At 41.5% G+C, this 26,585-nt stretch overlaps 2 protein-coding genes across 5 annotated transcripts in view; one reads left to right on the top strand and one right to left on the bottom strand.

Annotated features, from left to right (window-relative positions):
- LOC130163805 (synapsin-3-like) overlaps nucleotides 1–26,585 on the bottom strand; it is a 115,583-nt gene that overhangs the window by 36,043 nt on the left and 52,955 nt on the right. For all 4 annotated transcript variants that reach the window (XM_056368198.1, XM_056368197.1, XM_056368196.1 and 1 more), the window contains exons 5-6: nucleotides 25,602–25,758; nucleotides 23,715–23,804 (exon numbers count right to left, since the gene is read on the bottom strand). In XM_056368198.1, the coding sequence (XP_056224173.1) occupies nucleotides 23,715–23,804; nucleotides 25,602–25,758 (247 nt within the window). The remainder of the gene's footprint in view (nucleotides 1–23,714; nucleotides 23,805–25,601; nucleotides 25,759–26,585) is intronic.
- On the top strand, nucleotides 5,145–22,634 carry LOC130163806 (metalloproteinase inhibitor 3-like). Its single transcript, XM_056368200.1, has 5 exons — nucleotides 5,145–5,493; nucleotides 14,872–14,954; nucleotides 16,789–16,900; nucleotides 18,563–18,684; nucleotides 20,682–22,634. Exons 1-5 carry the CDS (start codon nucleotides 5,364–5,366, stop codon nucleotides 20,877–20,879), a joined length of 645 nt encoding a protein of 214 aa, XP_056224175.1. The 5' UTR covers nucleotides 5,145–5,363; the 3' UTR covers nucleotides 20,880–22,634.

Genomic DNA, 26,585 nt, shown 5'->3' with positions numbered 1-26,585 from the left:
GGTGAGCGTGTGGCTGAAGTGTTCAGAAGAGTGGACAGACTAAACAGCTGATGAAACCGTCAACAGGCCTTGATATCACTTCCTGTTCAACTGGGAGGGTGGGGACAAGAACGCCACCCAAACAACCAATATCTCAATGTACTGATGGCTTTCAGATACTGAGCTTTGAGTTCATTTCCTACAGTTCAGCCTTCACTGTTCAGATAAAAGCGAAGATTGGGTACCTAATGTCACGTCACTCCAAACCAAATGAATTTGGCTGCTTTCTCTTAACTGAGTGTTTCTTGGTTACTTGGCCAGAACATTCACAAAGGAAACTTCTGAAGTGAACAGGCTCACACTTCCTTCTCCTAGTCCACTGGTGTGTATGGTAAACAAACAGGGTCACAGTCCAACACCACCGCTACTCGTGTGCCAGCGTGACTTTAAATTTTAATTATTGGCTTGAAAGAAGTGAGCAAGAGAAATATTCACACAGTTAATAGTTTTTAACTGTGTGAAGACATAACATCACATTTAGACTCAATAAAAGAGTCATCCCTGTCTTAATTATTTGTCCATATGGACATAAAAATGTAAAATTACATTTGCTGCTCTAATGATATTTTTAAATTAACAATGGCTCAAATCACTATGGGTAATGTGAAAGGAGTTGCCAATAGTATCCAACCCACTGACAATTACTACCTGAATGCAATTCTTTTCAGTCCTATGTAGTGTTTTAGGGTCTTTCAGCTCATTGTTTTGGTTTGACTTCAGATTACTGGTCTGGTTCACTCTCACCGCTCTCATTGACCTCTCTTTCAGCAGCCTGATTCAGGCAGCTCTGATAAAGTGACTTTATGCTCCCTGACCAGCACCAAACAGAAGACAAAGTTTAAAAAAAGCATTTAGCAGATTAAGTGCCAGATATTTCATACAGGAGTTGGTTGAGACCAAAGACGAGTGAGAAGCTGAATGAATATTGGACATTTGTTGAGTGGCTGAACACACAGCTTCAAATTAATACTAATGTTACTCTTTGTCAGCAGGCTAGTACCTTTGTCATGCCAGCTTTGAAAGGTGATAATACTGTTGTGTTTACAGCTTGTTGTGCTGTCCATAAATGGCCAAAACAAATAAACAACAAAAAAAAAAAAAAAAAGCAATGCCAAATTTTGAGGTATTACACTGGTGAGAAAGAGTCTCAAGTCCTGCTGTGATTTGTTCTTACATACCAGCCTTTATATTATTATATGCCTTTATTGTACATTCACTGAATGCTCTGGGATGACGATCATATGATGTAATATCAAATAGAACCTAATCAGATATTAATATTGGTCAGTATTCCATTCAGTGGACTACAGGTGTTTCCTTTCTGTCGGAGCAGCTACCCAAGAAGTGGGATATAGATCTGTCGCCAAACCACAAGATCCCAAATCCTCCTCATGACCTGAGAACTGAGGTCAATGCTCTTTGCAACGAGGAAACATCCAATTACTGTTTTCCTCCTGTGACAACTTCCACAACCCGTCCTCCTCACTGCGCAGATCTGCGGAGCAGGGGTTATTCTGTCTGTCCCACTTAATTTGAATGGCATGTGGGCTGTGCAGCAGGGCCGGGTGAGTCAAGGCTGGACGTTCTCCCTCGGTGACCGTTGCTCCCGGCGGTGCTATCTTTTCAAGTTTCGCCTCTTCCTGTGTCTCTTTAGCGGCGTGTCAGTCGGATGAAAGGTATTTCCTCTGAGTCACCGCTCTGTTCTCTTTTGTCAGCCCAGAATCACGCAGGCCTTAAAGACCTCCGCTATACAAGGCTGTTGTCTGCTCCCCGGCCTTAGAACGGGCCTTTTCCTATAATTGGACTTTTTCAAATGAAATGCACTTGTCTCTGCATTATACTTACAGTATGTTGGCCTAGTTTGGTGACATCATTTCCAGAGGGTCCTGACATTTTTTTCAGTTGTGTGGATCACACACACAACCACAATATTCTGGAGACTGTCTTCCGTTTGATCTTGTTTCATTTCTGATAGAAGAGTTAAAGTAGAGCAGGCAGTTATGCATATGAGTGGCCCACAATTTTCTTTTGGTCCAGTTACAATATTCAAACATACTGACCTCGTTGTTGGACTGAAAACATAAAGGAAGAATTCATCTGTCTTATTATTGTGGCCTAAACTGTCCTGCGAGGACAGCTGCATGCAAGGAAGACACAATGATCCCACACACATTTGGTGAGCAGCTCTCCGTTTACAGGAACATTCACTTTCTTGTACTCCGACACATGAATCAGTGTTTGACACTTGATGAGACATCCCAATAAATATTTTTGTGATCAAGTATTGCACTTGAGTTTTCAGTTTTACCTCAGTTTGTGACTTCGAGGTGAAGTTTTTGTCCAGATTACAGAGTATAAACAGACAGAAAAGTGAAAGAAACATGGTTCCAGTTCAAGTTCATCTGTAGTTCTTGAACACGCAAAATGAATTAAACATCTAATGGATCAACAGTCTGTCAGAAATAAATGAAGTGATATTGTGTCCAACAAGAGTGTACAGCCATGGTAGCAGCTCTGTGCGGTTGTACTTAAGCACCAATGCAAACGTGAACACACTAACATGCTTACAGAGACAATGCTAAATGTTAGCATTTACCCATTCACTCACACCCATACACACACACACAAAGTCCCACACTGCTGAGCCCTGCCATCAGAGGCAATTAGTATTTTGCCCAATGACAGTTTGAGAGGTGGACTGGAGAAGCTGGGGATCGAACCACAGACCTTCTGATTAGTGAGCCACTCAAACCTATACAGTGCCAACGTTTATTGTAATGAAGGAACATGTGGTGTGGCGTATTTATGTGTTACTGTGGAGGTCTACAGCACAGAGTAATAAGATGCATCAGACTTTAGCTACACAGATAATACTTGTTAATTTGGATCAATTCACTGTTGGTTTTTGGTCTTTTTTAATGGGATTTGTTGACAAGAAAAATACAGAACATCACCAGGCGTATCCTTTAAAGCAGCCTATGCATCAATATATTGCCTTATTAGGTTAATTTCCTTCTCTTGGCCTGACTGAAGTTGTTATCTTTGGGATATATGTTAGGAATGCAGGGCTGTCTTAGCTCTTAATGTATGAGCGAATCATATGTAATATTGCCCAAGTGAATCACTCCGTTCACCAGCCTCCCTGTGACTCTGAATCTTCCTGTTTCCATCAGCTCTGTCCTGCACACCTCCATCCACTGTATAACTAAGGAATGTCACAAACCTGCTGATGCAGACTTTAGGTTGGTGGCTGAAAAAACATGTGACTGGGCATTATCAATGTTTAACTACACTTGTCCAGCTGATGTGTTTCCCTTTCTGTTTGCTGGAGATGTTACAACCATTCAACCCCGTCTGGACCTGCAGATTAGACCTTACCTCTGATAAAACATGATGCTGATTATGATGATTCATGTCCTGTTGTTCGAATCTTTTGGACTGAAATATGTGATTGTATTACACCTGAATGCACCGCTGAACAAACTAGCTTATTTTCTAAGTGATAGTGAAAGGACAAAAACACAATGATGAATTCTTGATGTGGGTCTGAGTCATGGGTGAAAGGTGAATGGAAACTATTATTTTAGTCTAAACATTACATCCTGTTTTGGTGTACGACTGCATTAGCTCAAGTTAATCTTTCTATTTGTAAAAACAAAGACAAAATAATTTGATAAAGTGGCCAATAAATTAAAACTTAATACCAAATTTATGATAAAAGCAGTCACCTTTTCCATCTGTTATTATGAAATTAAACTCACTTTTAAAACAGAAATTTGAAGCATAAGCTTATCAGTGCCGTGCTACGTATAAAATAAACCATACAGGCTCTTTGAACTGAGATAACTGTTAAATGAAGGCACATTCAGGGTCAGAGTTCCCCAACCTGATTATTTCTGGCTCAGTTATATAACTGTCAGTAGAAGCAAAGTCTTAACATAGCTCCGTCAGTCTGTGCAGATAAGCCTCTGCAGCGATAACGCAGCTCCACTCAGGTCCATGGACACAGTCAGGAAGGATGGAAGTGAGACTTTAATTGGCTAAAGTGACTGATGGTGCCCTGCAAGTGACATGAGTGAAGCCATTTCACAATAAAATCAGGCTAAATGAAGCAGTAAGTGCTGCCACATCCTGTGAGCAGCCACAGGTAGCACCAACATGTCTTAAACATCAAATCTGCTTACACATATAACAACAAATGTCTAATAGAAAACCTAAGCCTTCATTTGCCTTCACCACCTTCATTGTTGCAGCAGACTGAAGGAATTTGGTAAGTATTACTAATTAAGGGGGCGTCAGGGGGTGGAAAGGATGACTAAGCGAGACTCCCGGGAGGGAAGTGAGCAAGGAGAAAATTTCTTTAACAAATTAAAAGAATAAATCAGCCAATCTTTTGAATTATGTTGCTTGTAGTTAGAAGGAAAATGTGTTTCCAGGGTTTAAAATGTAAAGCTGACATCATTAGTCAATTAACAAACTAGCTGATTGACAGAAATTTCATTTCATCTGCAATGTTGAATGAATCAATTAATTCTTTAAGTCACCTCATGAGGTTTTACCTTTTTTTTTTAAATTTAAATTTTTATTTGTTTTGTGACAGTAAAATGTAGCATTTGTGTTTTGGATCGTTGTTCAGACAGAACAGACGATCTGAAGATGTCATATTAGGCTTTAGGGAAGTGTGTTGGGTATTTGTCACTATTTTCCAGCATTTTATAGACCAAATAATTAATGGATTATTCAGGAAAATAATTAGCAATCAATCTATTGTGGAAATATTTGTTAGCTAAAGCTTTAAAAAATATATAATTCTGTACATTCTTTAAGTTTGCTCTGTCAAACCAGTCTCATAAACATTATTCAGTCCTTCTGCTGCTGTCATTTTTTTCTGTGTAGGGAAATCAGACGCTTTAATGTGTCTGCAGACCTTGGAAATACAGAGTTTTTCTTTTTTTCAGGAAATGAAGACGAAGCAGGGTAAAGTTCCAGTAAGTCATGTCTGTTATTACTGAGGGGCATCGCCGGCCGCTGATTGGCCACCCCGTGCGCGCGCTGCAGAAACGGAGAGGGGCGTGAACGTGGCTCCGGCGCGCTATATGTACGGCTGTGCGTCTGCCCGGGACCAGGGGAGACGCTGAAGCGAGGCGAGAGGAACAGCGACAAGAAGGAGAGCAGAGACTTGGACATTATACACAGACACGACCACCACCACCACCAGTACTACTACTACTGCCACTACTACTGCTACTACAGCAGCCGGACCCAGCAGGACTCCATACAGTTTATTCCAGCAGCAGCAGATAGGAGTGGGGAAGTTTGGAGACATGCAGTCAGTGTACCAGCACCTCATCAGCCTGCTGTTTGTCTTCAGCAGCCTGCACGTTCGACAGCTGACGGAGGGCTGCTCGTGCGCTCTGTCGCACCCGCAAGACGCTTTCTGCAACTCCGAGATCGGTGAGTGACGTTTACTGCCTGTGTTCATCTTTAACCCCTGGACCCAGGTGTTGGGATAACAGTGTTGCCCGTCAGTCAGGGAGGACTGACACGAGATCAGTTCTCAGGTTTTAGCCAAATCTCTCTATGAGTTGAGCCAGTTTGAAACATAATAAATACCAGTTCAGATCTTCTGTTTACATGTGTAAATGTCAGAATACTATTATAATTTACTATGGTTATCTCCAGAGCACAAATACTAAGAGTCAGGTGTTCTTTTCTCTATGTAACATAAATATCTTGTAAGATAACAAACTCATGTAGTGTTTGGTCAGAGAAGGTCAACACTGATGTTGGTTAAAGTGACATTTCTTTGATTTTTATCTTCAAATGACTCAAACTGATGAAGCGGTTTGAGAATCACCTGCATATTAACTTGATTCACGTCATAGTGAGTCTATTTAAATGTGGGAAACACTCAGTTTCAGTCAGTGTAGTGCAGAGCTGTGGCTGTAGAGCAAGGTGAGGTCTCACTGGTCAGTGAAGCATGTCAACTTTAGTCACCTCCACAACCTCTCTGCCCTCTGATCATCAGGTTCTATCTCTGCGGATTAATAACTCGGCATGGTACAACGTTGAGCTTTTGCTTGTGATGCCTTTTAATATGGCACAACACTTTCAACTTCCTAAAACTCCATGAATGAGCAAGTTGTGTGAATTGACACCAGTTGATAATATGATCCACTCTCAGCGTAGATGTTTGAAATTCTGTGTATTTCTCTGCAGTCTAGTTTTTCTCTGTCAGACAGCCACCTGGCTGTAACTCTGATATGCCCGGTCTTCACATAGCTTGTTTTACTGCCTGCTTATGTTTTTTCTGACTCCCCAGAATAATATGAGCTGGGGATCTGGATCAGGCTGGAACGTGAAGCTAAACCTGACCTGTATATTTAGATAACACTGGGAAAAACCTCAAGATTATGTGATCTGTGAGCGGGGGGGTTCTTAGGTTTCAGGGGGTTTTGGGTTGAAGTGTGGACAGGAGGGCAAAGAGAGGGAACTTTGTGTGGGGTAACAGCAGAGGAACACATACACACACAATCACACACACATGCTCTCATTTGCAAAGGCAGCAGATACGAGTGTTTTTCAGTGCAGCTGATATTTTGCTTCAGTAACATTTGACCCAAAAATGTGAAACCATCATGCGGCTCTCTAAAGCCAGAACACATAATCGAACAATAATCTCTCAGTCTACACTGAACACACACACTGCAGCAGGCATGTGTGTAGCCCATGTGTTCACCCTGTCATCTAGTGTCAACTAATGTGATACAAGGGAAGTCCTAGTTTCTGCAGCGACCCCCCCCACCACCACCACCACCACCACCACACACACACACACACACACACACGCAGATCAGTTAATCATGTTGTATTAACTACTCTTCACCACTAGAGGCTGATAGTGATAAATGCCTTAAGACTTTATGTGAAATACAAAACCAAAACTAGAAATATTTTTTTGTAGTTTTTGTTCACATTTAATTCCTCAGATGGAAAACTGAGACCAATCTCATCTCTGCGCTAAATATGAAACTAGAGTCAGCCAGCCTAACTTAGCTTAGCATAAAGACGGGAAATGGGGGAAAAAAATTCTCGCCAAGAAAGAATAAACAACAATGTAGCTTGAATATGGTCTCCAGTTTGATTTACAGTTGTCAACTATCACTTCATCACAGGAAATACTTAACATAACGGACACAACAAGCCTTCAACATGTCATTTAATTAACAGTGTCCTGTTTCAAGGACACAATGAGCACATCTTTGAAGGAGTAAGTTACTTCTTTTAGTTTTGAGAATCCTTTGCAGAGCTTCAGAGAGGAGGAGGTGCAGGTTTAGACCTTTACAGGAAGGAGGAAGCCCCTAAAGCAGGACCCAGATATTCTGACTTTAAAGACCCAAAGTGGCCTCTCTGTGTCTCTCAGTAACCCCTGGTCACCAGGCCTGCGAGTGCGTCTTCAGCCAAGTGACCCGGTTGGACTGGGTGAAAATGCTGCTTGCACAAACACTCATGCGATGCATTTAATAGTCCTTCAGATCTTCAGATAGCTCATGGTGTTGGCACCCACAGTGTAAAATCTGGGACTGACTTCAATGGGCACAGTGATCAGTTCTGAGCCCCATAAATCCCATTTCCAAGGTCTCGGCTTAGCTCGAAGTGTGCTTTGAATGCTTGCGGCCCCTCTTATACCTCAGAAACACTTCTACAGCAGCAGCTGGATGCACAAAGGTCACCGCCAGCAACAGTCTTTAACCTGAGTCAGATTTAGTCTTATTGCATATTAAGTTAGGATAATCATGAATCCTGTACTTTTTAAAAACTGGCTTTAACAAAGTCCAGATTTTACATAGGAAGCCCAAACAGTTTGATATGATCCAGCCTTAGCGGTTACACTTCCCCACGTCGTCAGGCTGATGCTATCCTTCACATGTTAAACTTCAGGTGTCACAAATGTGTTAAAAATCTCATTCATTCTTTAATTTAAGGTCTTTTTCTACCTTAAACCTGCACTTCTGCTTGTGTCGCTGAGCCCAGATAGAACACGAGGATGTGGAAAACAAAAAAGGATGGGGTTGAAAAGCTAAAGCGGCGAGGGAGAAACCCTTTAATTCTCACCGTCAACATCAAAGGCGACAGGCCTGAATCTTCCCATTTAAAACCCGTTGTCGAGTTCAAAGTGTTTAGCCCGTGTTTTCTTGGCCCTGACCCATAATCACCCGCAGGCATTACACTGGATGAATCACAATGAGGTTCAAGGGGTTGGAAAATGGACTGGAGTCTGTCTCTCTTTATTTAACACATTTAAATTAAAAAATTTAAGTGTGAAAGTGCTTTGAGAACAGACAGCTGTAATTTCTGGTTAACGCTAAGAGATCTGGGATGGATTTGAGTCATGTTCTTGGTTACCATTTGAGTACATGTTGATTGTCATTTCTGTGTGAACTCCTCCACACTAAACTCTGTTCTGATCAAGTTAGACCTATCCTATCAGTTTTCCCTGACACATACCTGAGCACCAGGCACTGCCCCAGCTGCTTTCTCGTGCAGGCTGCTATTAGGCATCTGGGTTAAAGCAGCTCATTCACAAGGGGAAATGAGCAGCGCTTGTTTTTCCAAAGCTCTTCGAAGGCAAGATTAGAGGCCCTGCAGTAAACTTTGACCTTGAGATTTAATATCGCCCCAGATCGACGCTTGTTCCCAAGTGCTCGGGGTGACAGGAGCAAACCTTTACTACTTGCACCGTGAACCAGGTCAGTTGCTGAGGATTAGTGTGATATGTTCCTGCTTGGTTTGGGATTGAGGATCAGGCCATTGAGAGAAACGGGTCCTGTCCTGCCGTGGGTGTTTTGTTGTGCATAGAGGAGCTTTGTCAAACGAGCGCAGCACAGCAGGTTTAGAGCAATGCATGGCCTTCAGCTCTGTGGCGGCGCTCTCCTGGTACCAATACATCCGCCTCCTCTTATTAATGAGTTATGTAGTCGAATCAGTACTCCCTCTGTCAGCCGCTCTCCCGCTGCTCATGTGCAGGTCAGCAGGTGACCGATGACAACCTGAGCAAAGCCAGGACTCCTGTTACCAGATGCATTATGTAAGCTTGGATCAGATATCTTTAGTTTTCCTAAAAGTGAGTTAAATATGATGAGATGTCAAAGGGTCTGGATTCTGTTCAAGCTCTGGATGTTTGTCCCCTGAGCCAGGCGGATCAGATCTCCAACCCATCCCTCCCCTCTCTGATGACCACACAGCCGCTACGGGATTCACTGTTTTAAACAGGAGGCCAGCACAGGGGCGATGGACAACTGCCCAGCACACACTCATGAAAATACAATGACTAATAAACTACAAACCAATGATTTAATCGCCTTCAGCTGTGCTTTTAAATATATTTTTGAGTTATCTATGACTGTACAACAAAAGTAAGAGAATATATCTTTTATCTATGGTGGCCTGTAATTGTCAAAAACTCTAGTCAGCTGTTTACAATAGCATTAATAGAGAGCGGTACATTTGAATAATCCGAGCAGAAATCCAACCACAGACGGGGATTTCGTTCGTTACTATTGATATTTAGGCAGGTAGTGAGCATGAGACACAGCAGAGTCAGTGAGTGAAGAAGACAAAGATATAAAGAGAAAGAAATGAAAAGGAGGCACAAAGGAAGCACAGATAACGCTGGGCTAACCCACAGAGCCTCAGGTGTTGGTTGTGCATTCATATACACTCACTAATTAGAACACAAGGTTTCCTGTGAAGCAATTTATTTTAAATACTTTGGTCAAAGCTTACTAAAGGCACCAATTTTGGCTTTGACAAGTGGCGTTTTTGAGGTCAGCTAGCATGACACTTGAACTTAAATGAGTAGTTGGTTAAAAGTTCCCATGCCTCAGTCCAACAGAAACATCCAGTGGAAAGAAAATTTGTCATCTTGTTGAAAACTGAAAAAGGAGTCTTATCAGTTTTTTTCAATCACCACATCATAAATGGTGACTGAACTCTATCTACGGCCTTACTTGGTCTGGAATGACCAGTAGCTTATGGTGGCTACTTCTAGCTCACATTAGCAACCTTTAGGTACATATTTGTGTCACTGACATTACTGAGTCAGTTTGCTAACCTTATTACTTTGTCTCTAGTTGGTGTACTTCTACACTGCAACATATTCATTGGTTGTCACATGGTCACTTTATCTGTTTTGTTAAAACCTTATGGTCAATGTAAATCAATCAGTGATATGAACACTGTTGGATTTGACTCAAAACGCTCCCTGTTGTGCCACAATCAGACCACAACAATATCAGATATAGTGATGTGAACTGGCTTCATGCTTCATTAGCTGCCTTTGCATTTCACCAACAGTAAGTGGACGTTACGGACTTTGAGCTCCAGCGTTTTCCATCTGACACAAAGCTCTACAGCAGGGATTCAGTTTCAGTGTTTATTTTTGAGCGTGGTAGTGTGTCGTCCTGAGAATTCCTCTTCCTCCCACTCGCCTCCTCAAACTTGGACCACTTTCTGCATACTAAAATCACCGTCACTCGCCTTGTGCCTCGCTTTCTTCCTCTCCCTCACAAACACAGACACACAGACACACACACACACACAGACACACAAACACACAAAAATGAGTCACCTTATTCTTGTCATGGCTGCAGTTTGCCACATTGTACGTAGGCTGAAATAAATGTTTGACTGAATTACATGCTCACCTTAAGATTTAGCATTTGCATTCATGCTTGTGTAATCCCCTGCTTTAGGCGAGATATACTGAGGGAAAAATGGATTCACTTCTTCTCTTTTGTTAGACCCTGGTTACCTCTCTTATTACGAAAAGCCTCCCACTCTTGAAAATATATGTCAGATCCTCTGCAGAAGATGAATCCTTGTGCGTCACAGCACCAGCCTGTAATTCCTAATGTTTAGCAAAGGAAGAGGGACTCTTACATTACAGTATAAAGTAGCTGACACACAACTGTATTAACTTCTGGGTTATTGACCGGGCCACATGACACATATGATAACTTCACCATTAACCTTTAGCCAAATTGTAAAAGGCTTAAAGTCTATATGTATATACAGACTATCCTTGCTGTTTCTTTTAACTTTTGTTCTTATTTGGTTAAAAGCAGGCTAAGCAACAATGATGTAAAAAGAAATAACTGATAGGAACAGAAGTACCGTTAGCTAGGCTACCTAGGTTCCATTGTGCAGGTAGAGGTTAGTTAGCCTAGTATGCAAACTTACACTTTCTGAAACTTATGATCTTCCCAAACACTGAATGCTCTAAAGAGATAGATGGCTGAGAGGTATGGTACTGGTTGATAGCTGTTGCTATATGAGCTTGTTGAGAAGAGGGAAATATAAGGTCTTGTACCAATGGTCATAGGCTTTCTTGACTTTGTGAGGAATTTTCAAATTTTATTTCAATTTTACAATATATAGTATCTGAATTGGCCCTGCCATATTAAAGGTCCCATAATGTTTAAAGTGAGATGTCCATGTTTTGTTTGATTATAAAGAAGGTCTAGGTTCTTTATTAATACTGTGAAAGTATCAAAGCGCTCAGTCCACAGAGAAATGCACACAGCCTGTATTCAGAAACTGAGCCTTAAAACGAGCCATCAAAACTTCTGTAACTTTGTGATGTCACAACTATACAGTCGCTGCCCTCAGCTATGCCCCAAGCCCCACCCACCTGGACCCACCATCCAACAGAGCTTCTCTTCTGATTGGCTCACAGATCTGTTGTTACTTGAGCTCCAGAGAGAAGCCTGAGAGAGGAAATGTAAAACTACACTGAGATGGTTTTTGGTTCTTAAAACCCACAAATATATCTTCTTATGGATCAACACTAACTATTATAGTTGTGTAAATTAGGTTATTAATCAGTATGATAAATATACAAAAGTTTGTATGTCACCATACAAGTGGTATTGTGAAGTACCAAACAGTTCCAGCAGTGTCAAACTGATGAATTTTTTTCTCTATTAATATGTAAATTTATGTAACAAGACCCTGCAAAAATGTGTTTGAATTATAATCTCTGTAGAAAATCCTGTGGTGTGAAAGCTTAAAGCAGAAATTGGTGAACACAAATCCATATGAGAAGTGGACACACACAGATGTACATGTACAGGTAGTTTAAGTACACGTTCTACATACAGAGGAGTTTAGAAGGTAGAATAAACTGAAGAAACAAGAGTCCATAGTTGTGTGTCCATAGTTAGTTGTACCAAGGTGATCTGAGATCACATTATTAAACTGGGTTAAATAAACACTTGTAATGTGACTTTTTGACGTGAGCAGGCAGCCATGTGGTTGTATGTAAATATAACTGCTGAATGAAGAGGAGGTCAAGGGGTCACTGTGGGGGAATGACACAAATCCTCTGTCTCCGGAACAGCTGAGGCCCTTCACACATTCCTCTGGGTGATGGCACCATCACTGGCCAATTAGTGGCTGCCGTCCAACAAGAGGGGTCCTATCTGGATGTACTTCAGTTAAATCAGCTGACCTGTGGCCCTTCAAACATGAATATTTGTTTCTCCTGAGGGCTGGTTTTGAGGTCAGGGCAGAGTAGGAAACTAGGTTTTGGGGTGACACTTTCAAATAAGGGCAGAAGTGTATTTAGCAGAGCATTTAAAGTATCTTGCTATGTCCACACATTCCTTTGTAAATTTTCCCTGGTTCCTCTGTAACTGCATCAACAAAAATCTGTCAAACAGCATTTGGGTACATTTAGCAAAGGTCTATCAGGTAATAGTGCTCTTGGGCTTATATTAACAGAGATGACAGATTAATGGATCGAATATTCTGCAGCAAGTTATTGTGAAAGGTCAGAAAGGGGAGGGCAGGCAGGGAGGCAGTACAGGACATTAATACCAAAAGGACTGTGTTACTTCATGTGCAGTTTGAAAGCTTTTTCCATTTTGAAGTTCTCTAGTGCTGCATTTCAAATGGAGGATTGAGGCTCAAAAGCAGCATTTACCATGTGAACATTACTGAAAAACTGTAGTTTAAATTTGAATATATTAATATAAAACCCACGTTGCCTAATCCTAAACTACATGGTAGTTTTGACGTTTCTCTCCCTTTCAGTGCCTAAGCTTATTTTTTCCAGTGAAAAGCTAATGTGGACTCACAGTTATTGGATTGGACAGATTACTACAGATAGAACAAGAACACCAGTGAAACATGAGTTATTAATACATACGACAGGGATTTTAGCCATGCTAACGGTGAAGCTCTAGGCATGGATGTTGTCCAGTCAGGCCATTGCTTTGGTTCAAACTGAAATATCTTAACTACTACTCCATAGATTACCATTGAAAATAGTACAAATATCCATGGTCCCCAGAGGTTAAACCCTAATGACTGGTGATCTCCTGACCTTTCATCTAGCTCTGCCATCAGGTCTAAATTTCACTTTGTCTAATACAGCTGCACTTTGTGTTCAGTGCTAATAAGCTAACATTTGTTTGCTAACACGCTTGACTAAGATGGTGATCATGGTAAACATTACCAGCTAAAAAATGGGCATGTTAGCATTGTCATTGTGAGCATGTTAGCATTTAGCTCAAAGTACCGCTATACCTAAGTACAGCCTGAGGGAGCTGCTAGCACTTTGCACTTCTATTCCTGACAAATAGAGAGCACTGTATTCTCTCAGTAAACTGCCGGATAGCCACATCTCTTTAATCTCTCCACACTGGTTAAAAATAAAAATTTGGGGGTTATATTTAGAATTTCAGGGTCTTCACGTCCAAAATAAAGTTGTGGTCATCCCTTTTGGGTGGTCATGCTGTAACTGCTTCCTGTTTGAGTTTTATCTTTATGCCCATTTCCATTTGCCTGTACAGGACAGCTAGAAAAATACAGACCAAACAGAAGATGCCACACTCTCTCTCCAGGTGAAAAGAATGAAAGGCTTCTCATTTTTTTTCCTTTCTGGGGGAATGTTAGCCCCCAAAGAATGTGGGAAGGAAATTCCACCAGGAGAAGATAACAAACACAGCCAGTGTTAGTTGTGTCTTGGCTGGTTGGCTGTGGGCAGCAGGTGAACTTCACAGAAGATTGACTGCTTATGCAGGGCCCGCAGGTCTGGTTAGACTCTATTCACTGACTTAAATTATCACTCGTTTCTCCCCGCTGCTGGCTTTCCACAATAAGCCCCCTTACTCCACCATGACTGAAAGCAAACAAATCAAAGTCACCACCGAGCATTTTCACCTCGCCAGCGTTTACATGAGGGCCCTGCACGCAGATAAGATCTTTTTTAAGCCCCGATCCTAATATAGAGGGACGCCTGTTAAAACAGAGGAGACACACTGCACCTTTTTCCTTCAAACGACTTAATTCTGGTGTTTTTTCAATGAGCAGAAAACTGACTGGAGTCACGTTTTTCCAACTCTGATGTGAATATTACACCTACAAACTCCAAACCAAGCTATAAAAACTGAACGTGAAGTTTCCTGCGATTGTTTCATCTTGGAGTAGATATGCAGCCGTCCACAACAATCTTGATTTTCAATGGTGCAGATGAGGCCTCTTACTCTTTTCCTCACGTTTGTGTATCAAACTCAAAAGGGCCTTTAGTGTTTTTTTTCCCCATTGACCCTCCTTGGCAAACAGCAACAATGCAGAAAATCAGATAAACGGATTAACTGTGGTGCCAACCTGGTGCTGAAATGGTATTTATCAGGGGGTTTGCTAATGCTTACTACTGGCCTAGGCAGCGTGTTATTTGTTGGTTTGGAGAGGAAAGCTCAGGGATATGTGTTAAAGGTATGTGACAGTTTGTTCTGCGGTTGACCCGTCTGTCTCCTCTCTTCACAGTGATTCGAGCTAAAGTGGTGGGGAAGAAGCTCTTGAGGGATGGGCCTTTTGGAACGATGCGCTACACAGTCAAGCAAATGAAGGTGAGAGCGCCAATCCTCACGCAAGACACTGAACCTATTTCAGCTTTAAATGAAATGTACGACATGTAAGGAAACATATTTACTCCCTTGCTTACCGAGAGTTAGAGAAGAAGATGGATACCAATAACACTCATGTCTGTTAGCTACTTATGAAGTAAGAGCTAGTGAGGTTATACAAACAATAAATAACTTAAGTAATTTAAGAAATAAGTAATTTAGAGGTGCTATGGATGAATTTTTTTTAACCTGACAGAGCCAGGTGAGCTGTCTCCCCCTTTTGCAGGTCTTTATACTGAACTAAGATACTTGCCCCCCTGGCTCTAGCTCCACACGTCACACACAGACATGAGAGTGGTATCAATTAAACAAGTGTAGCCTACAAAATGTAGAGCTATTCTTTTGGCTCTAATGTAGTAAAGGGATTAAGAGAAGGCAGTGGGTTTGTATTAGATGGAGGTTAACAAGTTTTAATTTTTTGTGCTTAAAGCTCCCATTGCCATTTTGGGATGCCATGTTTTTCATGCTCTGTGCACATGAATAAACATGGGATGTTGTTCGTTTTTGATTAATCACACTAATCCAAGTGATCATCACTTGACAGGAAGCAATGAAGAAACGCTGCTGTTATTGGAGGAATGAACATGCTCGTCAATTGGATTTGTTAGCTTGTTAGTTACCTTGGCTAACTTTATTTTGGTTTGGTTTTTATAATTGCTTGTATTTGATTTTTATATCTGAAAAGTGACTGAACATGTTCAGGTAGAGTTGCTACGTCATAACGCATGATTCTGACATTGCACTGAAATTAACATTAAATTAGAAACCAACTTATTTTTACTCTGAGGTCTCCTATCTGAAAGTGCGGGCACATAAACCCTTTAGCTGCTGTCTATCCGTCCCATCAGCCACTGCGCGATAGGTGAAAAGCAGTTCGGGATACTCAGCCTGAAAGCCCATTCTTCACTTCCTCTATATTCTTACATAATGCTGCATTTTTCTGACAGATGCTGACATGGGCCCGCTGCTCAGACAGGAGCCAGGCCGGAGGATTAGCAGGCTTACAGGCATTACAGCTCAAACAAACTCTGTGCTCCGAGTGTAAACACTTCAACACAGTCATGCACCGCATCAATACAATCCCAATTTGAAATAAAGGCATTAAGTGGCCTCTTGTTCGTGAAGCACACCAATCATCACTGTAAGGATTATCCTCAGGAGTTAGATGTGACCTTTGTACCTCTTGGGTTATTTGTTTGATTTGCAGTCTGATGGTTTATACTGGAAACAGTGGTTTTCCTTGTGGGGGCTGACAAAGAATACAATTCCCTCCAAATTTCAACAAATCCTATGAGGCGAATGCCTTTGGCTTTCCCAAACCTCCACAGTTTTCGGCTTAAGTAACAGTTTGTTCTGCTTTTCTGGGAGCGACGCGTCTAAACAGGGATTTCCTGTTGTTCCCAGACGAATAAATTACACTGAAAAAAACAACAGTTCTCAGGGCAAATTGAAAAGACTTCTGGCTTTGCATACCTGAGCTGACAAGAAGGAGCTGAGGTCCATGGTCTAGCAATGACCTTGCCCAAACAGCATCAAAGTCGAAGCACATTACACAACGTAATCATGTTATCTATGATTTAGTTAAGGGCAGAGTCTAATACCCTTTCTCCCTCGAGGCATTCCTTCAGGAATGTCATCTGATAAAGTCAGCGCACTGTTTTCATTTCTCATTATTTATGTGTGAGGTTGAGTTAAGGGTGCAGTGCCAGGGTGAGGGTGGGGAGCACTTTTATTTCTTTCAGGTCCTAACTTCATCTTTGGTTCTCATGTCTTACAGATGTACAAAGGATTCGACAAAGTCCAGCATGTGCAGCACATTTACACAAGCGCCTCTGAGAGTTCGTGCGGCGTCAAGTTTGACATCAACAAGTACCAATACCTGATCACAGGTAAGCTGACGGTCTTTGTTTTCCATCAGAGTTAATTTACATAAATCCCCTGGAGTTTGAAAGATGTGGACATTTACCCTGCAGGGAGGGTTTGACTGCTTAATGGGAAGGGTGGGATCCCGTGTTTTTGGAGCTTGACCCATTCAGAATATATCGGCCTCTGCTGCTCCAACTTAATACTAAATAACTGTTCCTCTTTGTTGATCCACCACATCTTATTTTGAAAAGCCAACTGCAAATGTAACTTTTATCTCCAAGATAAAAAATTAATTTTAGTCAGAGAGATGCTGAACGCTTCTCCGAGTCTTGCATTACGTATTGTTGTAGGTGTAACCTTCTCTCCCCCTGCTCCCCTCCTCCCCAAGGAGTTCTTCACTTGTCCTGTGACACAAACTTTCCCACTATTTATAACCTACCATTTGCCACTGTGCAAAGAGGCAAAGCAGGGGCCTTTAAATTAAAAAAAAAAACTTGCACTCATTTCCCTCAGCTTCTCCAGCCACAAACAGCAGAAAGCAGTTTTTTTCTCCCTCACAGCTTGTAATTAACAGCCAGCAGGAAGCGACTGGCGTTTTCCAGCAGAAGCATTTTATGAGTTGCTATTTCCAACAGAGGTGCAGTTTACTTTGGACCCTGCGGTGCTGTCGCTAAGTCCCGACCTGTAAATACTGCAACTACACCCCACAGCCCGAGCGTCCGAGCCGGCGTTGCCAGGCAGCCACGGCTATGTTTACGCAGCCCGGGTGCCAGTGACATCACCCACGTCTTTCGCTGCTCTCAGGGCGTCTAAAATAAGTCCTGCATATGATCAGGACTGCATTAGGAGCAATTTAAAAACACCGGGGCCTGTGAAATGAGCTCCTCGAGTCTCCTTTGATCAAGCTCTGAGTGCTGCAGCCATGATTAGTATTTTAGGAGCATGTCACACACTCAACACCATGTAATAAGCCTGCAAGTGACTCCAGTAATCCCAGTGCGGGGATGTGGGCCGAAAGGGAGGGTCGGTGAGCACATCGAAGAAACACATATTTGTGAGCTGTCAAATTCCTGCGTGGTGACAACACGGTAAAGGAGACATATGGTGACAAATCATGATGTTCCTGAGCGCTCTCGGGCCGTCGTGGTGCACCTGTCTCAGGAGACTGTAAGCCGCAAACCGTCCAGCGCTAAAAATAGACGTCTGCTGACCTTTAGATATTCAGAAATAGGGGTGTTGGTATAATATGAGCTTACTGACGAGATTGTCTTACCATAAATAAACAAATGTGTGTTTATATTATCCTATGTTACATATAGAGGATCATGAAATTAGACAAATAATGAAATAGCATGAGTGCAATCATGGTTTCGTTTTTTGGTGCGGGTTCTCAAGCTATTATCCACCACTCTGTTCCAGAGTGAAATATTTCAGCAACTACTGGATAGATTGCCGCGGAGTTCATGGCAATCGAGTTCATGGTCCCCAGAGAATGAATCCTACTCACTCTGTTGATCCCCTGACCTTTTTATACAACACCAGCGAGAGATTTGGAGTCCCATTATAGCAAACAGCCGCCGAGTTTCCAAGTGGCACTTGAAAAATGTTGGTTTTCAAAGGCAAATGTTCTGAAGTTCATACATTCAGCTTCTCAAAACGATCCCTTCCCTCGTTTGCTTCCTCAGGTCGAGTGTACAACGACAAGGTCTACACCGGGCTGTGCAACTTCAACGAGCAGTGGGACCGACTCTCATTGGCCCAGAAGAAAGGCATCAACCATCGCTACCAACTGGGCTGCAACTGCAGGGTGAGTGGAAACCAGCAACCTCTGCCCAGCAAGGACAGGACAGATGAGGGAAGAGGAGGCAGGAAAGGGATCAAGAGAAGGAGGAGCTAGAGTACTCAAAGTAAACCTGAAGCTGCTTACATAAAGTCCACTCCAGTGTTTATTACTGATAAGAGGAGAAGGGAAAATACTTTAATATTCTCGGTGCCTCTGTATGTGAAGGGTCAACCTAATACAGGCTCATTAATGCTACTGTTTAACCACTAGAAGCCAACAAATTGAGACTAAAAACAGCTTTCATGGTTCGTTGTGCACGGAATGTTGTGCAGTGTTATTGACTTTGAATGATGAGCTCATCTTAAGAGCCTAATTTCCACTATTATCCATCATGATGTCCACCAGAGACAGACATGGAGAGAAAACAAGAGTTATTAAGTAACAGCTCTGGAATCGGCTCAAGTCTTCATTCCCAGTTCATGTAGCCTGCCGCTGTGCAGCTGCTGACCCGCCTGGTACAGTCCTACTGTACAGCAGTGTCTCGGACATCTGCTTACACCATCGGCCCCTATCAGTATAAGTGGATTAGCAGAGAGACCTGTTTGTTCCCAGTTTGAGCCAGCGCCTGTAAACTATGTTCAGTGTGCACATGGCAGCAGCCCAGAGGCATCCAGAGAAGGCCATCAATAAACTGAGACGTCAGTGTGAGAGTCCGTATCCACAGGCAGGCATAAACATCATCACACTTAACTAAATGCACTCAGTCGTCTTCCGCATTCCTCCACAAATGATGATTTACTGCACTGGAAAGCAGGAAGTGCGCCGCTGGGGTTAGAAAATTATTCTCCACAGATCATTAAAACCACTCAAACTAGGAAGTGATGTCGAACATCTCTGAACCGTGGAGGACGGACTCTCCAGGTCTGAATAACAAAAACATCCTAAATGGGAAGTGTGCCCTCTAACTTTCTAATTGAAACTGTTGTTGCATTCATATCCAGATAAGTGCAGCTCTTTGCAGCTGATGACTCCGCTCTGCTGTCACTAAACACATGGTTTCCGTTCATCACCTCTCTGAGTAGTGAAGTGGATCTTCCTGTCAGTTCATGCTGCATATTCATCCGTAAAGCTGCTTTTTGTGTGAGCACCTGGATTAGTGACGCACGAAAGAGGCTCAGTTAAATCTAACTGAATCATTAAGAAAGATCAGTGCTTCAGGAAGCCGGCTCATGTTCATTAAACATTTCACAGCAAAGTGTGTACTTACTGGTTTTTTATTAGTTATTTCAATAACTGCCTTTCTACACCTGAGCTATTAATCTGCTGCAGGAAATGACTGAAAGCAAAAAAATGATCCAAACTCTTTTGACACATTATAAATCTTCACACGATAATGTCTCATTAAGGTAATTGACTCTGCAGAAACTGCTAGACAGTAGACACACTGTTTACTCACGGTTAGCTTCTACAAGAACAGAAGCTCAATATGTGATTCAGGAACATTTAAGGATTGTCCCTCACTTTGGGAAATACACTTATTTGTTTTTTTGCTAGTCTCATGTCTGTATGCTAAATCTGAAGCTAGAGCCAGTGGACCATTAGCTCACTCTAGCGTAATGACTACGCAGACTAACATCTGTCCATAGGACAACTACCAGCTCACTAGTTAATAAGTTAAACAAAGAAGATACTTGTTCATAAATATTACTTTGGAGATGCTAAAGGTGGTTCTTTTTTCGTAAACTCTGGTCACAGCCAGGCTAGCTGTTTCCTCGTTTCCAATCATTATGCTAGCTAAGCTAATTGCCTGCTCTAATATGAAGGTATGAAGTTCACCAAATGATCATATTAGAGAAACATGTCAAGAAAACAGGGGTGGTACTGCATTTCAAAATATGTGTGTGTATTTTACTAAGAAGGTAAAGTAGATTCAGAAATATTTAGATAAAGAAAACACACTAGTTGTTACTTGTACACAGTTTTGTTTCCTGCTTCATGGTTTTGCCTCTGTCTGATTGTAGATTAAGGCCTGCCGCTACCTGCCTTGCTTCGTGACCTCAAAGAACGAGTGCCTATGGACGGACATGCTGTCGCACTTCGGCAATTCCGGCTACCAGTCCCGGCACTACTCCTGCATCCAGCAGAAAGAGGGCTATTGCAGCTGGTACCGGGGCATGACCACCCGTGACAAAACCACCATCAATGCCACCGACCCCTGAGCCCGCATGCACCTCGCCTGAAACCCACTGCCGCCTCCCTGACTCCGTCCCTTCCCTGATCACCTCCAGAGTATTTCAGGACTCTTAAAGCTCACTGGCCTGGGAGACTGCCCCCCCTTAGAGGGGCAAAAAAGAGAAAAGAACAAATCCATTACAGTGCCTGTTTCGTAGCACTTCTGACAGAAAACAATACCTTTTTTTTGTTGTACAGATCACCCACTTGAACTCTTTGAAGTTTTTCCAACATTACAATCAAACATCATCCTTGCAGCGCACTGTCTCTTTAGGGTTGAATGGTGTTAAAAAGGTGACACAGACAGAAACTGCCCACTGCTAGCCCATATCTTTTTCCTGTTGTCCCTTAAAACTAAAAGTCATTAGGTATCAGATGAATTTCAATCAGTAAGAAAAAGTAAAACCAGCAATGAACACTATGTAAATCTGAGATATAAAGCTGTTATATTGTCGTTCCTTAACTGCACCTGGGATACAGCATAAGACTCTTGCAGTTCTGCACAACTGCAATAGAGAATATCATTGAGAATACAGATTTAGGGCCAATGTGCAAGGTATGATCCCTGAAAATTATACCTCCTATTTTGGCTTAAAAATAATTTTGAAAATGGTATTGTTTCACAGTGAAGTATATCGATTATGTTCAGTTTTTACTGTAACGTGTCTTTACGGATGGTAGTGTCTGCTTTCCTGAGTGTTTGTGGTGTAACGTATTTTGCAGTTACATCACAAACAGGACTCTTTCTGTTGAACACTGATGTATATCAGCATCTGTCTGTTATAGTGGCAACACAGGGAAGAGCTAATTTCCTTCAGAGATGGTGATATTTTATCGTTTGCTGTATATATATGTAAGCTACAGAAATGAACTATCAACTCAGCTGAAACCTCTGTAATACATTTATTTATATGTTAAATGGGTTACACATTAACCATGTGGTATATCTGCAAAAAATATATATAATGACAGGCCAAAACTACATTGTGACAACCATTGCAGCCTGTGCAATTGTCCAGAATGAAGGACCAGCATCTGCAAGTTATATATTATGGTACTTTTTTTTTGCTGGATTATATTTCCCCTGACTGGTACTCTTCACCAATCCAATGAAAGTACAGTATAAGCAGAGGTTTCAGAAAATGATTTATTTTGTAAGTGTATATTCAGTCTTTTTGTATTTAACTATTTGAAATGGACATTATATGAAAAGTAACAATATTGTCACTAAATTCATTCTTCTTCACCTGCACCCACCTGGGAGGGGGTTCCTTATGTTTTCCCTGTGCCGTACCTTCAGTCCATTCCATTAACAGACACAGATTTGCCTCAGAAGGAGTAACAGCCCCTTCATCACTCACATAAAATAACACTGCATTGCTAACGCAACTATTTAGTAAACAAACACATGGCTTTGACCATGTTGGTTGTTCTCAAAAGTGTAGTTTGACATTTAGGAAAATATTCTTATTTGCTTTCCTGCTACAGCCAGTTAGCTTAGCTAACAGCTTAGGTAATATAGACAGGAAACCAGTGGCCTGGTTCTGTTCAGTGGTAATAATATCTGCATACTAGCACCTCTAAAGCTCACTAATTATCACATTATGTCTCTTTTATTTAATTTGTACAAATACCAAAGTGTAAAAATGACAAATTAAGATGTTAGAGGAGGTTATGTGCTAGACTATTTCTTAGCTAGCGCAGTGACTTCTTGTTGTTTTTCTAGTTGTTTTTACACATTTTTGCATGTTTTTTCTGAATGTGTTCATAAGTGAGCTTAAAAGGTGCTGGAGGGCAGATATTTTTTTACCCCTTGAACAGAGCAAAGCTAGCTGTTGCCCCTACTTTCCAGTCTATGCTAAACTAAGCTAGCCGGCTGCTGGCTTTAGCTCCGTATCTAACACATATACGAGGGTCGTATCAATCTCTTCATCTAACTCTCGGCAAGAAAGTGAATACGAGCGTTTCCCAAAATGTCTAACTATTAATTTAAGAGTTAAATTTATTCAGTTCCATTCAAAATTGACAAAAAAGTCCAATTCACTCTTTCTCGTGAAAGTCAGATCATATCAGAGGAGGAAGACAGCGATTGACTTGTATCTGATACTAAATGAAAATCCTTTACTGATCTAAGTTAAAGGTAAGTTAATATAAATGACAAATGTTAAATGATCTGATTAAATTACATGATCTGATCTTTGATTTTGCGAGTCAACCACTGAACTTTGACAAAATGTCCCTCAATGAATCTTAATATTTAACTTCCAGCCTGTCGGCGTCTTTTTCGTAATGAATCAAATTAACCCCTTATCTTTGGTTTGAATGTTCACGAGAGGATAAAACATGACAGTGATGATTGATCATAATTTTTATAAAAAGGTCTAAAGAAAAGGAAAAAGTTGATCTTTGAGGGAAAACACATCATTACAGAATTCAGCTCCTTATTCAGGCTGTTTATCCCACTGTGGCGTTTCTGTGTCACTATTTCTGTGGTTCATGTTTGTGTAAATATACTGTCTCCTTAACACAGAAACACTTGGTCAAGATTGATCCTTAAAAAAAACTCCAATCACGGAAGCTGTGTACAGTTTGTGTGTAAACACTGATTCCTGAAGTGAGGGTGGGTGGGTGGGGGGTTTATTTCCCTGTAGGGGGTTAAAGAAATGTTTGACTTAATTTCTGTGTTTTATATTTTTATAATAAAGATTTAATGAAAAATGGGCTTCAGTAATTCTGTGCTGATTTTTTGTGTTTGTAGGGGAGGGTGTGTTATTTTGTTCCCACACTGTTTAAATGAAGAATAATATCTGTGAGGCACTCACCATCTGTGTGTGGTTGGGATAGAAGGTTTGTTCATTCAGGGGGAATTTCTCAGCACCGAGGGAGTGGTAGAGCTTAATCATCTGAGAAAACTGCAGGCAGAAATAAACAAGACAGTCAGACATCATTCAACAGCAGAGGACAGGAGAGGTTACCCAGAATACACCTGTGTTCACAGCACATTTACAACCAGAGACACACTGCAAGTCAACATCTGGACTGGGATGGCATGGGCTTATTTTTCTGGCCCACTCAGATGCTTATAAAATGTGACCCAGTGCAGTTAGACCAACTCTGACTCGGAAAAATCTATTTTCAGATCCTCAGGAGCAATAAATTTTAGATGTTATTTAATATTGAGGTGTTGTAACTTTCCTTTCTTCCTGTTTCTGGCCTCACCTGCTGTGGTCAGTGGTTTTGAACCAGCTGTGGGTCAACATAACAGGAAATTAGCCTGTGCTGTAGCTGCACTGTATTCTGGGTGTAGAAATGTGTCTACCTCTTTTATAATGGTCATATGTAATGTGCAATGTCTGTGCAAAATGGCACTGACAACATATCCTGACATTTACTGTTGATGTTTTATATCACAAATACTAAACTAATAACTAAATAGATCCAAAAATACAAGACTGGCTGGCTGCTGGCAAGGCAAGAGTCACAAAACAACATATAAATAAGTGTATAAGAGAGAAATGAACTGGCGATACTCATCAAGCAAACACAGTTCAACTGTATTTTACATTTGCAAAGTAGAAATTATTACATGAAAAGAAACATGTAGTTAATGTTCTAGATAATGTCATTAAAATCCAAAGTTGGCTCCTTCTCCGTTTCCGCAGGATTAATTATTTATTATATTGTTATTAAGCACCAGTAATTATATAGTGAATGATTACCTATCTCTAGCAACTTTCAAGTCTCTGCCATTATGATCAGAATAAATAGAAAATCTGATGGCATCAGGAAAAGAACATTTGACCATATGAAAACTTATTGTGTGCTTTGAAAAATAACTAACAGAGCCAGTGAAAAGAAAAGAGCATTTTTTTGACCACATGGTGGAAGTGTATCTGTTAGTCTCTTGGAGAATATACTTCAAATTTCGTCCACGTTCGGCTACGTCCACATTAACACGTTTTCATATTCAAGCGGCATTTCAAGACGGAAACGATCTCTGACCAGATGAGTGTTTTAGCTCCTTATCAGAAAAATAAACTCTGTCCATATTAACACACCTGAAAACGCATGTTACATGATCATTCACATACACTGGGCATGCTTGTGCCGGTGTAAACAGGAAGCAGACCGTCTACTCTGCAGTTGGTTAGTTGCAGAAATTTCAACATCATCAGTAATGCTAATTCATCATCCATGTTGGTGGTAGTCGAGGTTGATGAGACCCAATCAGGGAGTAACTGTAGGTGTGTACACCATCGTTTCCAAAGCTCTCCATGAGTTTTCAAACTAAAATGGGTCCAGCAGAGTTTGTGAAAGTCTCTGTTTTACGGGCAGGAAAACTCTGAGTAGTGTGGACACCGGGAGTAAACGTAGCAAAAGTGGTGTGTTTCAAAACTAAAACATATTAGTGTGGATGTAGCGTCACACAGTAGGAGACAAGACTACCATTCTGACCCCCTGCAGAGCCAAGCATTCACACCTCTTCTTGTGTCTTGTTTTCTCTTCTCACAACAGCGTGAGTAATAATGTGTGGTGGTGGTGGTGGTGGTGGTGGTGGAGGCCGCCTGCTCCGCCGGCTCCAGAGACAGGTGTTATAGCTCCCTTTAATAGCCCAAATAAATCAGCCGGAGGCAGTCGCCGAGGGAGGGACTCGCATCACCTTCGTGTGGGTTAAAGTGGAGCAAAGAGAGCTGTTACAAATCGCTTACCACCCAAGGTTTGCTGCAGAAGTTGTAGATGGAGAAGAGAGAGTTGATGCTCGGGACGCCGCCAAAATGCAGGCCAATCACAAGGTTCCTGAAGTCCTCGCCGGGGATCATGCTGTAGGCGTGCTGGCGAATCAGGACAAAGTCTGGCTTGAAGGACCTGCAGCAAGACACACATGGAGATAGAAACCATCAGATAAGCATGTTTGTTTTTTAAGAATGTAAACTGACTTTCAGTTAGGATTTAAGTACATTTACAAAAAATCCTCCACTGCTGACAATTTATGAAACGTTACCCAGGAAACACAGGTGAACCCTTTATCCTTCTCTCATCACACCAACATCCGTCAGTCAGAGGATGTTTTTTCATTTAAAGATTTTAAAAGACTCATCTTCCTGTTTGACCTGACTGTGCTCAGGTCAAACATCTCCACCACACTGGCCCCTCCTGGACCCACAGCTCTGTCAGCACATTAACACACTGTACCTAGGTCTTGTTTTTACAGTCAAGGGCTTCATTATTTACTGAGGCTGAAGGGGTGAGGAAATGCTGCTCTGTGCACCTAATCTTTTTGGACCATCTATCCAATTAACACAGCCTAATCCTTCCTTTATAAACTGTTCTGGGATCAGGGCCAAGTGACCCATCGGACACCTGGAGGCTGCCTTCAAATCAGTCTACATTTCACATTAACACAGAAAATTGACTCTGACTGCAGTCAGTTCTACCTATTAATGTGCGTGTTTCAGATTCCGCTCATTTACTTTCATGTGACAAAGTGTTGTCTCACAGGAACGTGCTGCTATTTTACAGGATTGATCAGTCAGCTGTCTGAGATGTGGAGAGCTGCTAAAAGATATTATTACCTGCTTTATTTATATTTAAGAATTCTACACTGAAAATCTCCATTCCTACACTTCAAAATGTATCTGGCTCACACAGTATGAAAAAGTAAAACAGTGAATTATTAAATGTTTTTTCGGTAC

The sequence above is a fragment of the Seriola aureovittata genome, chromosome 22, assembly GCF_021018895.1.
Source record: "Seriola aureovittata isolate HTS-2021-v1 ecotype China chromosome 22, ASM2101889v1, whole genome shotgun sequence".
Taxonomy (NCBI): Eukaryota; Metazoa; Chordata; class Actinopteri; order Carangiformes; family Carangidae; genus Seriola; species Seriola aureovittata.
This window is presented reverse-complemented; position numbering and strand designations above follow the sequence as displayed.

Excerpts from the sequence above, each read along its gene's own strand:
- LOC130163806 (XM_056368200.1), top strand. The coding sequence starts at position 5,364 with ATGCAGTCAGTGTACCAGCACCTCATCAGCCTGCTGTTTGTCTTCAGC. Across the intron at positions 16,901-18,562 it reads GTACCAATACCTGATCACAG|GTCGAGTGTACAACGACAAG; the intron begins GTAAGCTGACGG and ends TTGCTTCCTCAG. Across the intron at positions 18,685-20,681 it reads AACTGGGCTGCAACTGCAGG|ATTAAGGCCTGCCGCTACCT; the intron begins GTGAGTGGAAAC and ends GTCTGATTGTAG.